The 14,598-nt window shown below is 36.1% G+C and overlaps 1 protein-coding gene across 1 annotated transcript; it reads left to right on the forward strand.

Moving 5' to 3' along the window:
• Positions 1–3,853: 3,853 nt before the first annotated feature.
• On the forward strand, positions 3,854–14,147 carry LOC144970674 (transcription initiation factor TFIID subunit 10-like). The gene is made up of 4 exons (XM_078910546.1): positions 3,854–4,166; positions 7,928–7,992; positions 8,787–8,898; positions 9,470–14,147. The coding sequence occupies exons 1-4, from the start codon at positions 4,014–4,016 to the stop codon at positions 9,557–9,559; spliced, it is 420 nt and encodes a 139-aa protein (XP_078766672.1). The 5' UTR covers positions 3,854–4,013; the 3' UTR covers positions 9,560–14,147.
• Positions 14,148–14,598: the final 451 nt, after the last annotated feature.

Here is a 14,598-nt window from a genome sequence, read left to right on the forward strand (position 1 = left end):
CCTTGCACGTATACAAACAGGCACGTGAAAAGAGCACAAGAAAAGATAAGAGAAACTTTGTTGAGGAGCTGACCTCAGAAGCAGAAACTGCAGCAGGACAAAGGATCGTGAAAAGGCTATACGAAATCACCAGAGAACTCTCAGGAAACACAAAAATCACCCAGATAAACCGGTAAAAGTCAAGAATGGAATGCTATTTCCGGATATACAAACTAAAGAGCAAGATTGGCCGAACACATCCAGGAAACACTCAATTAGCCTGCACCAACTATGCCACCAGATATTCAACCACAAGTAGACCAAGTTGATATCAACATCAACCCACCAACCAAAACAGAGATTGCCAAAGCCATAAAGACCCTCATACAAGGCAAAGCAGCATGGCCAGACGGAATTCCAGCTCAAGCAGTGAAAGCAGACATCCAGACATCAACTGGCATGTTATACCCACTTCTGAACAAAATCTGGGAACAAGAGAAAGTTCAAAAAGCCTGGAATAACGGCAACCTCTTTAAATTGCCACACCAAAAAGTGTAACAAATGGAGGGGAATCATGCTAACCAACTGAAAAAGCACGAGTTTTCAATAAACTGGTTAGCCCAACACTAGAATATGTGTAGACTGTTTGAAGCCCTTACTAACAAGACTATATCAATAGGATCGAAGAAGTACAAAGAAGCGCCTTGAGATATGTCACCAATAGTTATCTCATACAATCAGGATACATCATAATAGCATTCGAATTAACCTGTAGATTTTTGACCAATCAAAACATGGAATTTGTGATACACCTTCACACGCGCTCGGACAAGCATAGTTGGTTGCTTATAAACTATAACTTGAATGAAATCAACCTCTTTCTAATCGTTGTTATTATTTTGATACCGTCAGATGGGTTACTAGTTATCACACGATTTTCTCGACCATAATATTATAAACATTTGAAGTTACACATAGTTCTCTGTGTTGGTTCTTTTGATCAAGCGGTAGAACAGTGGGTATATTACTAAGACACATACTGTCGATAGTAAATCCTGTGTATTTTGATATGCCAACCAATCACTGCAATTGTTTACAGTATGACGATTATCCGAGAGGCGTGGTTATCTAAGTGTCTATTACTGCCATTGAAACGCTAGAAACCAGACAGAAAGAGAAATAAATAGATATATAAATCAAAATATATAACGCATATTTATTCATTCTTTTAAAGCAAATCTCCTGACGAAGTCAGGAAATTTGCTTTAAAAGAATGAATAAATATGCGTTATATATTAGATAATGCAACATGGTAAAGGAAATATTAAATGAAAGAAATAGTAAAAGTGCGTCTATAAAAATTGGTATTGATACATATCTAATTAAAACATGTCGTAATATACATTTGAGTACACAACTTTTTTATTTAAAATAGCCTACATAATATATTATATGACTGAGCATTTATATACATTTTCAATTATAAAATGGGTGTTGGGGGGGGGTTGTTTGTTCTGTTTTGTTTTTTCTTGTTTGTTTTTGTTTTGTTTTTTTTTTCATGTTATTTTTTGTTGCTTATTTGTTTATTTATTTTTAAATAATTTTCTTCAACGTGTGTCGGTTTTCCTTTTAAACATTTTAATCTCAAATAATATGCAATGTGTAATGTTCAATATATTATTACTTATGTTTTAGGGGCATCGTTGCTCAGCGGTACGGTCTTTGCTTCGTACCCGAAAGATACCGAGTTCGATCAGCCGCCGCTGTGCTATGTGGCCTTGAGCAAGTCACCTCGCGGCAGTGCGGCTCCTGTTCCAGTCTTCCCTTAGAATAGACCCTAGAGACAAATTTCCCCTATGGGATGAATAAAGGGAATTATTTATTATTTATTTATTTATCATATCTATACCGACGACACGCAACTTTATTGTCCAATGTCTTTTAACGATTGTGAATCCGTTATAATTACTCTATCAGACTTAATGCAAAAAAATCAGGTCTTGGATGTCAGCGAACAAACTCAAGTTCAATGACGGCATGACTGAACTCATTGAGTTCAGGAGAAAAAAAAAATGCAAAACTGTCACGTTGGAGGGCATTATGATAAATATAATAACATCAAAATTAAAAGATCTGAAAGTGTCCGAAATTTAGGCTATTATTTAGATGAGTTTTTGGACTTACAAACTCACATCTCACACGTCGGAACCTTATCTGCGAAGACGCATGCAATATGCTGGTTCACTCACAGATTAGCAACCTCTAGACTTGGCCATTGCAACTCCCTCCTCTACGGGTTGCCAAAAAGCTTGATTGCTGCAGCTACTCCAAAATAAAGCTGCTCGTATTGTTACCAAGTTAAAAAAAAAGTCAGATCTTATCACTTCAGTCTTGCAGTCGTTGCATTGGTTCCCCGCTGAGAAGCGGATTGCTTACAAACTTGCCTGTTAATGTCTTAAGTCCATCAGTGGAACTGCTCCCAACTACTTGTCATCTCTTCTTTCTTTCTACAATCCAAATCGCTCTCTCCGCTCATCTTCTTCCCTGTATTTGATCCGTTTGATTCCTAAGTCAAAATTTTCCACGAAGTGCCTTAGCACTAGCACATTCTTCTCGCTCTCTCTCTCTCTCTCGCTCTCTCTCTCTCTCTCTCTCTCTCTCTCTCTCTTTCTCTCTCTCTCTCTGTGTGTGTGTGTGTGTGTGTGTGTGTGTGTGTGTGGAATGCTCTTTCAGTAGACACTAGACACCGTAATTCCCTGTCCTCCTTTAAAGCCTCTTTGAAGACAGAGTAGCCTACTTCCTTTCATTTCCTGATGAGATCGAATGCTCGAAACAATATTGTAGAAGTTGATCACAATTATACTTGAAATATTTCATATATATATATATATATATATATATATATATATATATATAATATATATATATATATATATATAATATCTGTCTTTGTATAAGCGCTTCAGGGCACATTTTGTGGAAAGGGGCATTATAGTAATTACGTATTATTATTATTATTATTATTATTATTATTATTATTATTATTATTATTATTATTATTATTATTATTATTATTATTATTATTATTATTATTATTATTATTATTATTATTTAAGGAACGCTCGGTCCATTATAAAGCCCTATTACCGATATGATATAATATGATATAAGAACGCACCATTTTGATATGAAAATCTAGAGTTGCCTAAATTATTCATTAAAATGTAAAGTAAAATAAAGAGAGTAAAAATGACTCCTGTAAAAGATAAAACTCAAAGTAAACGACGTTTCGTCCTTAAGCGTTCTTTGGGTAAACTTAGATTTTAAAAAAGGAGATATATTATACTACATTTGCATAATTGTTAGTAGAAGGGTAAAAGATGGTAAGAGTGTTATTTAAGAATTCGAGACCGCGATAGAATATTTACTTACCCCCTCTCTCCCTTTTTATTATTTAATTTTTTATATATGATTTTTAAAAAATAATTAGAGAGAGAACGTGGAGGGGGGGGGGGCGGAAAGAGAGAGAGAGAGAGAGAGAGAGAGAGAGAGAGAGAGAGAGAGAGAGAGAGAGAGAGAGAGAGAGAGAGAGAGAGAGGGCGTTTCAAAGTTGCTGGATATTTAAAATAAAGATAGATTTAAATGAGCAAAAGCTTCGTGTAGTTACTACATGAGAATATGGAATTATTCTAAAATAAAAAGAAATTAAACTTAGCTGAGAAATAGTGATAATAATTTTATTTTTTATTTTTAAAAAATAAAAATTCTGATACGCAACTTCCAAAAGCACCCTCATGAAATGGAATAACCTCCCGCCCCCGCCTCAGTTCATAAATTCTAAGTACTCAGAGTCGATATTGACATGCTACCCTTCACTCATAGGTACTAGGTACTGATTTTCATTTTCACTCGACTCTCAAACTCAAACTCGAACTTGGCAAACGAAAACAAGCAAGCAAAAGAGACATCTCTCATCATTCATCTTTCCGACCACTTTTAAATCAGATTTGAACAACATTGTCTTAACACTTAAAATGGCATCTGGAAACAGTGGAGATTCAAATACTAAGCCGCATTTTGTTTTGCAAAGTCAGAACTCTTTGGATAGCCAACATTCTTCTCAAGATAAAGCTTCTGGTGTGCAGCTCAGTGACTTTGTTTTGCAACTGGAGGACTACACACCAACGGTATTATTATTCAATCCAATAATAATAGGGTTATATGTTGTTAATCAGTTGATGGGCTTATTTATAGTTTTAAAAAATCGTAAATGTTAATGGCATGGGTTAATTTGCTCGTCGGCCTTCACAGAATACTCGTCTTTTCACTTCAGATGGTCTTGACTGACTATAGCCTATAGGCATAGGACTATAATAGGCTATAGTTAGACTAGAGAGCTGAGCCGGTGTTACCAATACTTAGCTTCTATAACCAGGACAAATCATTCGTTTGGACAGAAAAATAAATAAAAACTTACCGCTTACCGTCAAAAGCAGTTTAGATTTGAAGATGCATTTGTTTTCTATCAAAAAACATTCGGTAATGGACAATCCTTGATGAATTTCAAAAGTTGTGTTGAAATTATATCCTAATTGTTTTCATGATTAATTCCTCGCGAAATCGTGTGGGCCCCGTTTCTGTTATCAAGGTTCCGCCTAGCCAGGCAGGGTTGCCAGATCATTTTTGAGTAAGAGACCAAACTAGCTATAGCAAGAAGCCAGATTCCTCGGCAGGAGCCCAAATACCACCAAACCCACCTTAGCCTCGCGAAAACTCTTTAGATTTGTTAAACAATTTAGATAGGATAAGGAAAATTCGTATATATAGAAGCATTAGCAAATGCAATATGTGGCGTTAGCACGTGTTGCATTTAGATATTTAGATTGCCAAATAAAATAAGTTTTACCGGTACCAGAGTAAAACGATATAACGGGGAAAGTCAGAGGAAGCCAAAAAGTTGGTTACAGGAGGCCAAGTGGCCAAACCAAATGCAATTTGGTGCATTAGTGCAGTAAAAATTGGTGCGCAAAATTAGTTCGTAGCGGATGCGAGACTGCGTGCGTGTGTGTGTGTGTGTGCGTGTGTGTGTATGTGTGTGTGTCTCTTTCTTTTTTTTTTTTTGGGGGGGGGGGGGGGTGTGCGTACACGGTAACGGGGCATCTCGCCTCAGGATCTACGTACACGTAAACTGATTTACCGTTGCAACACATGCAATAGATGGTCCTCGCTGTCGTGACCGCGCGCGCTCGTGTGTGTGTGTGTGTGTTATGTTTTTAAAAATCAAAACAATTTTAACCATTATTGGCGAGATTCCATCTTACACTCCCCAAACTCCAGATCTTAGTCTTAATGTTATCATTAAAAGACAAGCTTTGCGATTTATAGTTTAATTGAAGCCCGAGTCGAAATATACTCTTACTACTGCTCTCTTCGTGGAAACGATTTATTCTGCATAAGCAATCTGGAGAAAAAAAATCAGTGTCACTGTAAAAGGTTAAAATTTCACGAAGTACGCTCCGTGAACACCGCTGTAACAATCCTTTGATCTACGTCATCAGGCAACCCATTGTTTCTTTCATCTTTTCCCATTCCCCCTTACTATCCCCCCATCCCCCCGCCCATCTCTCTCTCTCTCTCTCTCTCTCTCTCTCTCTCTCTCTCTCTCTCTCTCTCTCTCTCTCTCTCTCTCTTGTCATAATGTTATCCCTTCCCCTTCCCATCTCAATGTAAAATGAAAACGTTCTGTTGTTTGCAGATACATGTATGATTGTTTTGTTTTCTCTCTCTCACTAGGCTAGGATTAAAAACCAAGACATCAGGTAATGGGTGTCTAATGCCAAAGTATAGGTTCTCTCTTTGGCCAATTTAGTCACGCATGTGGCAGTCCAGCTATTTACTATGTTCTGCCTATACCACATAATAAGTGGGATTTTGGGGGTGGGTACGGAAGAAATCAAGGTCATAAGTAACCTTGCACAAGAGCTGTATAGGGAATTGGTTTCTGGGGGTCTTGCAAATACCAAATATTTTATGGAAAGCTCTTTCGAACTCCAAGACGTCTGGTTTGTTTTGCTATCTTGGAACAAACGAAACAGAGATGTCTTGATGTGTGGCATAGTTGTCTGATTTTGTGACCTGGATGTAAGGTTTTGTGACTTAGATGTATCCTTTTGTGTGTGCAAGCCATGCGGGTAAGTACAGCGATAGCTTGCCAGTTGAGGGAAAAAAAAAGGAAGAAGCAGCGTATCCGCATTTGAAAAACAAAAAAAAAACACAAAAACAACTAAAAAACGAAACAATTTAAACCCTTTAAAACATATCAATCTTACTGACCAACAAAAATTTTCATTTCATCAAAGACAAAAAACAAATTACAATTTAAAAACTTGAGCTTTTATATAGAGCAATATCCACCCAACGTGCTCAAAGCGCTTTTTATCAATATTCATACTGCTCTTATGGTGGAAACGTTTTTTTTTCTGCGTTAAAAAATAATATAAATGAAGACTATTATTCGAAAAACAAAAAAATCAGTGTCACTGGCAAAGGGTTAATTGCAGTACTCCTGCATCCTGTGAGACTCCTACGGCACTTGCTAATCATAAAAAAAGGAAATAGCAGCAATCAACAATACTAAGGTGGAAAAAAAATAAGAAAAAAAAAAGTGGGTGGGGGGGGGGGAAGAGCAAACCCAGTAGCAATGCAACCTTTTAGCGGCGAAATTCGATCTTTGACCTAACACCAAATCTTCTATCATCAAAAGACAAGTAACGGCAAAACTATTATAGACAATTGAAGTCCGAGTTGCGATAGTCTGACTACTCTCTTGGTGGAAACGCTGTATTCCCCGTTAACAATAATAAAGATAAAAGCAAACTACTATCTAAAAGCAAAAAATTAGCTAAGGGGTTAAGAACACCTGCAACTGCAACTGCCAGCATCCTTGAGATGCTCGACGTCACCAAGGTCACCAATCGACACGTCTCCCTCTCGTCGGCATGCACCCCCCCCCTCCACTCTTTCAAGGTGGTGGTGGCGGCGGATAAAAAAGCCCTTTTTCTCTTTCATTCAATCAACTGGTCTGCTGGTGGACCCTAGGCCTCTCTACAAGTCCAAGAAATAATACTCACTTTTTCTCTGCTCCAACGAAAATATCTACCCCCTACCGGTCTAATTATTTGTAGCAGACGACAAATTTCTCAAAACGGTCACGTGACACTATAAAAACAACACAGGAAGTCCATGAAAGCTTATTTACGGCATTTCCTTTGAACCGTGTAAACAACAAAATTTCGTTTTCATTCGACTCAACGGGTCAGATTGGCCGGTATTTTTTTAACGAACTAAAGTTCTGAAAAATCAAAATGTTTCTTAGAAAGCTGAAAGATGCTAGTTTTTGAAACAGAGGTAGGTTTAAAAAAAAAATCTTTATATTTTACGTGAATGCATGCTCAAGGCGAGTTGGACGTGCAGCGGAGGTTGGTCGGCCAAAGGCGAGGCTCTCTATAGATCTAAGAATAAAGTTTAATAATTAATAAGGCTGTGCTTTTTATATTTCCAACCGGTGTGGGGGCTGGGGATAGTATAATTTGCCTATCGAAGTGGCAATTCGGACTCGAATCTGAATTGTCTCCCGTGGCTATTGGGACTCAACAAGGGGACAGTCTAAATTCTAAATACATGACATTATAAATATCCACCCATTTTCAAATGGCTTACACTAAATCAAAGATAGAACATTTTATACTGATGCTGATAAAACTACAATACACAGAAAATAATTTTGGAAAGGAGGCCTCTGATCTTGTTTAACTTTCCTTGACTTTTGTGACAAAACGATACACTGATGCACAATTAGCAGATTATGCGATTTTGTTATTCACAATATTGCTAGATATTGAATCTTTTTTTTAGTTTTTGAAAAATGTTACAATTACTTTTGTTACAGATTCCAGATTCTGTCACTGCATATTACCTGAACAGATCTGGCTTTGAGACTTCAGATCCACGGGTGTGAGTGTGCATTTTATTGGTTTATTTGTAATAGTAATAGTTGATGTTAGTTGTCATTATTATTATTTTTGTTATTATTCAGGGCTGATGGTTTTCCTCGGTTCCATGGAAATCAGGGATTTTGGACTCAGAGCAAGAATGATTTCCTCCTTTTAAGAAAATTACATTCTAAACTAGATGTGATATTTAAACATATTCACCAATATAATAATAACTATGATCTACGCTGGCATCAATGGTGATTGTCTCAATTCATTCACAGCACTCCTGAGCTTTTATATAGCGCAATAGCCTTTAAACATGCTCAATTTCTTTACATATATGGTCCTTGGTCAACAGCAACAACATGTAGAATGAGACGAAATGCCTGTTAGGCGATATTACAATTTCATAATGAAAGAGACACCGCTGTTAACAGCCAGATACACGGTGAGAGAATGTTAGTAAAGAGCCTTTTCCAAGGACTCGATTATTCGGGGCTCGAAACCACGATCTCCCATTCCGAAGATGAGTGTCATAGCACAAGACCACACAGCCACACTCTTGGTGAAAGTTGGATGCCTCAACAAATACAATGTATTTTTATTATAATGTTATGTAACTATGATGTTTTAATATATATGTCATTTTTGCATTTTGGTTTGGCCCAGTGGACAGATACATTTTACTCCTTTTTGACAAATAACCATTATCGTCAATGGATATTGTGATTTAAATGAAAGTTACCTAACTGTTTAGATAAAGAAATAATTTACATGTTTCTTAATGTTTGATTTTTTATTTCATTATTTCAGCACTCGACTCATCTCCCTAGCTGCCCAAAAGTTTATTTCTGACATTGCCAATGATGCTTTACAGCACTCCAAGATGAGAGCATCCGGATTAAGTTCCAAGAAACATGTCAAGGTAGCCTCCCTTATCAATGTCAATAATGAACAGCATTATTAAGGACACGTAGATTTTCCCATAATCTTTCAAAACTAAGATTATGTGCACTTTCATTACAAAAAAAAACAAAACAGTAGTACTTTAGAGCCATTAGAGATCGTGAAATTGACAAAAGCATTTGCTTGCTGTGACGAGTGAGCTGAGCACTATTTACGATTTTTAAAAATAACAACACACATAGGAGAGTGAAAGTGTAACAAATAAAATCTTTGTCAACAGGAAAAATACACATTCTAATTTGGTTGGGACGTGTCTTATCACAGTGCATTGCATCGTTATACACAAAGGTCTCATCACACACCCTTGTCCCACCATATTGAAAACCCCAGAATAACGGCATAATTTTCCAGTCCTGGGTGATGTCGTTATCCAAGGGTTGCACTGTATCTCTATAAATTTTTATTTAACCAGATTGTACTGTAGGGTACATTTTTTTTTTTTACAAATTCTTATTTACATTTATGATTCATATCTTATTAAGGACTTCTGACCCTTCTTCATTGTTTTGTTTTTGTTTATTTTTTAACAGGACAAGAAGATGACTCTTCAAATGGAAGATCTGACACCTGCTTTGTCTGAGTACGGAATCAACGTCAAGAAACCCATGTACTTTGTATGATGCCTGTGCTGATGAAAAATAGCTGTGTTGTGAGTGAGTGGGAGAAAGGTTGGGGTGGGGGAGGAATGGAACAGTATAGTTTCAGTCCAAGTAATTTTCTTGATTATGTTAAAGCTTAACTGTTCTCAGTAGTAGCATTGCGATTCTGGCTTGAATTGAGGCTCGACTGTTGATAGTTTTATCGTGTTTTTGTGTTTATCTTTGATTGATCTTTAAAGACCTTCAGGGCCTTTCGGCCCATGTAGCCGGAGTTTATCCCAGTTTCTAGAACACGAAACGGACAATAGCTATTGCTTGTTACCCTTTGGATAGGACACTAGAATATCCGCAAAGTACTTTCTGCCAGATATAACAGACCCAACTACCCAATCACTGCTGGGTGGATAGGTGGGGGAGGGGGTGGAAAAAAAAATATCTCGACTTCACCTGGGATCGATCTCGATACCTTTGCATGTGAAGCGAGCTGAGCTAACGGGACCCCCGATCTTTCAAGACTTCAAATTTTATTTTCAAAAGTAGTGTTGGTTTGTTTTTCAACATTTGAGTTGTACTTTTTGAGCTGTTCCTTTTGTAAATATTGATATCTATTTTATTTCTTTGAAACATCAAAGGCTTTTTGGCCTAGTTGTTAGATAACTTTCTCACAAATGGACTTATAGATGACTTTCTCACAAATAGACTTATGGGTGGGGTTCCTGACCTCCCATAGTGGGCAGGGAGGTACTCACTGTGTCTTCTATCACCCTATATGTTTTCCAACATGCTTTCTGTCATTGTCTTGGAATGAGATAACTTGGTTTTGTCCAGACCCTGGCCGGATACCCTAGCTAAATGTATAGTAGAGTTTTGGGAGATGGTATTTTTATCCTTGTAAATCATCTCTCTGTTATGCACTGTATTGTTTTGTTTACATATTATATATATTATTTGTATACATTTGAGTGTATAAGTGTATATCTCTTGGTGGGGTCCTGTGCCTGTGTCTGGATGAGACTTTTAGGTGATTTCAAACTAAGTACTTTGATAGGGTGCTCTGGAATCTACATCTGTTTCCAATTTGAACAAATTCCCCTTTGTCTTACCTTTTCTTGGGTGCTTTAATTTTAATTCTAGAACTTTTTACTATCCCATTTTCTTCCTTTTTACTGGCGCTGATATGACCTTAATGTGTTGCAAGCGCCGTAAAACCCTTAACAACAAACAAAACAGAAACAAATGGACTTGTTCAACCTGACATCAGGCCATATTTATATTTGTGTGTTGGGTTTTTACCATGTTTTATGAAATATTTTATTAACTTCTTGTAAATAAAAATAATAAAATGGAGTAGACGCTTCAATTTAATTTGATAAGTTTGATGATGTGGACGTTTCGGGTTTTCCCTTTGTCAACAAAGTATGATGAATGAGAAATGAGAGGATGCCATTGTTAAAGCTTATTTATTTCTTTGAACATCAAGCAGCAACATTTGCATATCTTGTATTGCTGTTAATGTTGTCTGATTGTTTAAATGTTTTCATTGCTTGCTTGCATACTTCTCAACTTATTCTGCAACATTTTTATAAAATAATTTTTTAAAATGTGCATCCGTCATAAGTGGAGTCTTATGAGTTAATAATTGTAATAAAGGGTGTTATTACTTTCATATTGATTTAAATTGATTAGTACCCGGTGTTCCTTAACTAAATTAGTTCTTAAAATGTCAATAATTATAATTCAGCGTTTTCCTCGGATAGGCTGAAATATGTGATTTTGGAGTCAAAGGAGGAATTTCCTCCTTTAAAAATAATGACATCCCTTCCTCCACTCCAATCAATGTATTGGCAGTGAAAGATTGGTTTGTGGTGGAACATACAGGTGCAGTTTCCCACTCTTCAGAACTTAGCTAGTATATCGATGATAATTTATCTCAATTGCTCTAAATGTGGGGTTAATGCATTCAAAATGGAGCTTATAGTGGAAACTGTTCAAAATGTTCCTCCTTTATCACTTTTGTCACTGTCAGCAGTGATGATTCTAAGCATAATAGGGTGTATCTTTATTGTTCCTTGATTAACATGCGGGTGGTTGGATGGGAGCATCACCCTTGAATCATATACCGATGATGTTCACATGGGTGTACGATCTGATAGTGATGTCGTTTCTTCTTCTCTTTACTAGCCTATCCTGCTTCTTTGGTTTGTGATTGTATTTTTGACAGGGGATTTTTTTTTTTTCTGTAAATCTTCTGCCTGTTTGTTCTTGGTTATTTATAATTTAGCTTATGATATCTTTAGGTTATGATTTTGATTTACATTTGTACTATTTTTGTTAGATTGCTTGTTTTTTTGTTTCAGCGGTCTCTCATATAACCTCAATTGTGTTGGAAGAGACCTAAAGCAACAAACAAACAAACTTGATTAACATATTCTATTCTTATATATATATTTCTTTCTTGTTTTTGATGGTGGGGGTGGGCAGGCATTGTTGTGATTGGGTTTTTTTTTGGGGGGGGGGGGGGGGGGGGGGGGGGGGTTCCTCTTTCATTTGGGGATATGCATCTGATGTTTTATTAGTTTTAATAATTAGAACAGTGTCGTCTAATTGGCATGACATTATCTCAGCTGTTTTCAGATCCTGCTTAAATCAGTTACATGTTTCATATTCCGCTTTTCTCAAACTATTGACCAGTTTTTTTTCAATCGTGATTGTTCTGTACGAATAATAAAAAATCCTCATTTTCATGTACGAGTACTTATCTCTAACTTTGGGGTTTTCATTATATGGAGTAACATTTCATTTATCAAACATTGCATTTGTATATAATAATCATGTTATTAATTATTTTAACGCAGTCCCTTGCAGGGTGTTTGCCAAAAAAGTCTAGGATTATAATTGGAGATAGTTTGTCAATGAATTGATGCAATGGAACAAATGAGGCATAAAATAAGATAGCATCTTAAGTTTTGTTTTGTAAAGCTTCTTAGTCTATTTCAATTACTGATGTTAGGAAACGACCTTAATAGTTGAGATACTGCTTTTTTTACTCAGATCGCATATTGTTTTTACAATAAACATTTCTCAAATTTATGTATTAAAAAAGTGTTATTAGTATATCTGCCTACTTGAAAATTTCAAAATCAGTAACCAACACAAAATTCATATTGAGTGGGGTTCCTGACCTCCTATAGTGGGCTGGGAGGCACTTACTGTGTCCTCTATCCCCTTATATCCGTTTTCCAACATGCTTTCTGACTTTGTCTTGGGATGAGATCACTTGGTTTTGTCCTGGCCCTGGCCAGATACCCTAGCTGTGAGGGAAACAGTCAAATGTATAGTTAGAGTTTTTTGTCTTGTAAATCATCTCTCCGTTATGCACTGTATTATGTTATGTTTACATATTAGATATGATTTGTAAACATTTGAGTGTATTCCTCTCAGTGGGGACCTGTGCTTGTGTCTGTATGAGACTTTTATGTGATCTCAAACTAAGTACTTGGATAGTGTGCTCTGGAGTCTACATCTGTTCCCTATTTGAACCAATTCCCCTTTATCTACCTTATTCTTGGATGCTTTAATTGTAATTCTAGAACTTTTTACTATCCCATTTTCTTCATTTTTACTGGCGCTGATATTACCTTAATGTGTTGCAAGCGCCGTAAAACCCTTAAAAACAAAAAGAAACCTTTGTCTTGCCTTTTCTTGGGTGCTTTAATTGTAATTCTAGAGCTTGTTACGATCCCATTTTCTTTCTTTTTTACTGACGCTGTTATGACCTAAATGTGTTGCAAGCGCTGTAAAACCCTTAAAAACAAACAAACAAAATTCATCTGTAATAAATTATAAAATTTCACTAATACTAAACTAAACCATAAATAAATGTTACAAACTTTTTAACGTAAAATAAACTGTTGTTGACTGCCACCATTATGAGTTAGCGCTCGACTTAGCTAACTATCATGGGCATGGAAGGCGTGGTAGACATTTTTTTCCTCTTAAAATTGCAGTAACTTATGAGGAAAAAAATTTTTTCCCTGGCATTGTGACAAAATTGCTGTGCAATCAAAATCCATATTTCTTCCATTTTAAAACGTAATTGTCATCAAATTTCCGTAACAATTGCAGATGATCCGTAAATGTAGGCAGGTATGTATTAAAGTATTAGTATTAGGGAAAGCAGTACTTTTACTTACTTAGCTGTTGTAAATTGTTAACTTGAAATAGCAATGGATAATTAACCCCATACAAAACTTATTAGGATCGTGCATTCTTTGGTATATTTTACATTTGTTGTAATACGTTGCCAAGTTATAAATTTTGTAATCCCGTACTTTTTTTTTAATATCAAACATACTGTGCTGTTCTAAATGAATAAGCTGAATGTTTTTGTAAAAGGGAGATATGTTATCACAACTCGTATTTGAGTAAAAGATTGCTGCTGCTGCTTTAGAGTTAGCATTTTTTTAAAAAAATGTTTTAACTTGTTAGTTTACATGAATGTATATAATATGTATATGCTGTAGTAATAGATTTTCATTTGCAAATCATTCATTATTTGTAAATTTCAGCTCATCATTGAAAATCACAATAAACATTTTGATAAAAATTGTATACTTTTTTGCCTTTGATTTTTTTTTTTTTTTTTCCTGAGGCTAACCGCCTTTGATGGTTTTTCTTCCTGAGTGTCTTTTGATCTCCAACTCCAATGATAGGAAGGGAGGTCACTTATACTGTCTCCTATCCCCCTATTTCTTTTGTCCAGGTTGCTTTTTGTCTTTGTCTTCAACTATGATTTCTTGGTTTCGTTCCTGGCGGGGGCCTTGGTTAAGAGGGAAACAGTCGAATTTATTGTATTATCGGGAGATGATATTATCTTTTTCCTTGTTAAACATTTCCCTGTTAAGTAGGTACTGAAGTATTTACTGGTTATTCCATTCTGTTATGACTTTATTTGTAAACACGTGAGTGTGTTTCTCTTCGTGGGATTCCATTCTTGTGTTTGGATGGGACTTTTGGGTGTTCTCAGACTACACTAATGGTGTGCTCTTGGAATCTTCATC

This window comes from Berghia stephanieae, chromosome 4 (genome assembly GCF_034508935.2).
Source record: "Berghia stephanieae isolate SIO BIC M18660-M18661 chromosome 4, UCSD_Bste_1.3, whole genome shotgun sequence".
Lineage (NCBI taxonomy): Eukaryota > Metazoa > Mollusca > Gastropoda > Nudibranchia > Aeolidiidae > Berghia > Berghia stephanieae.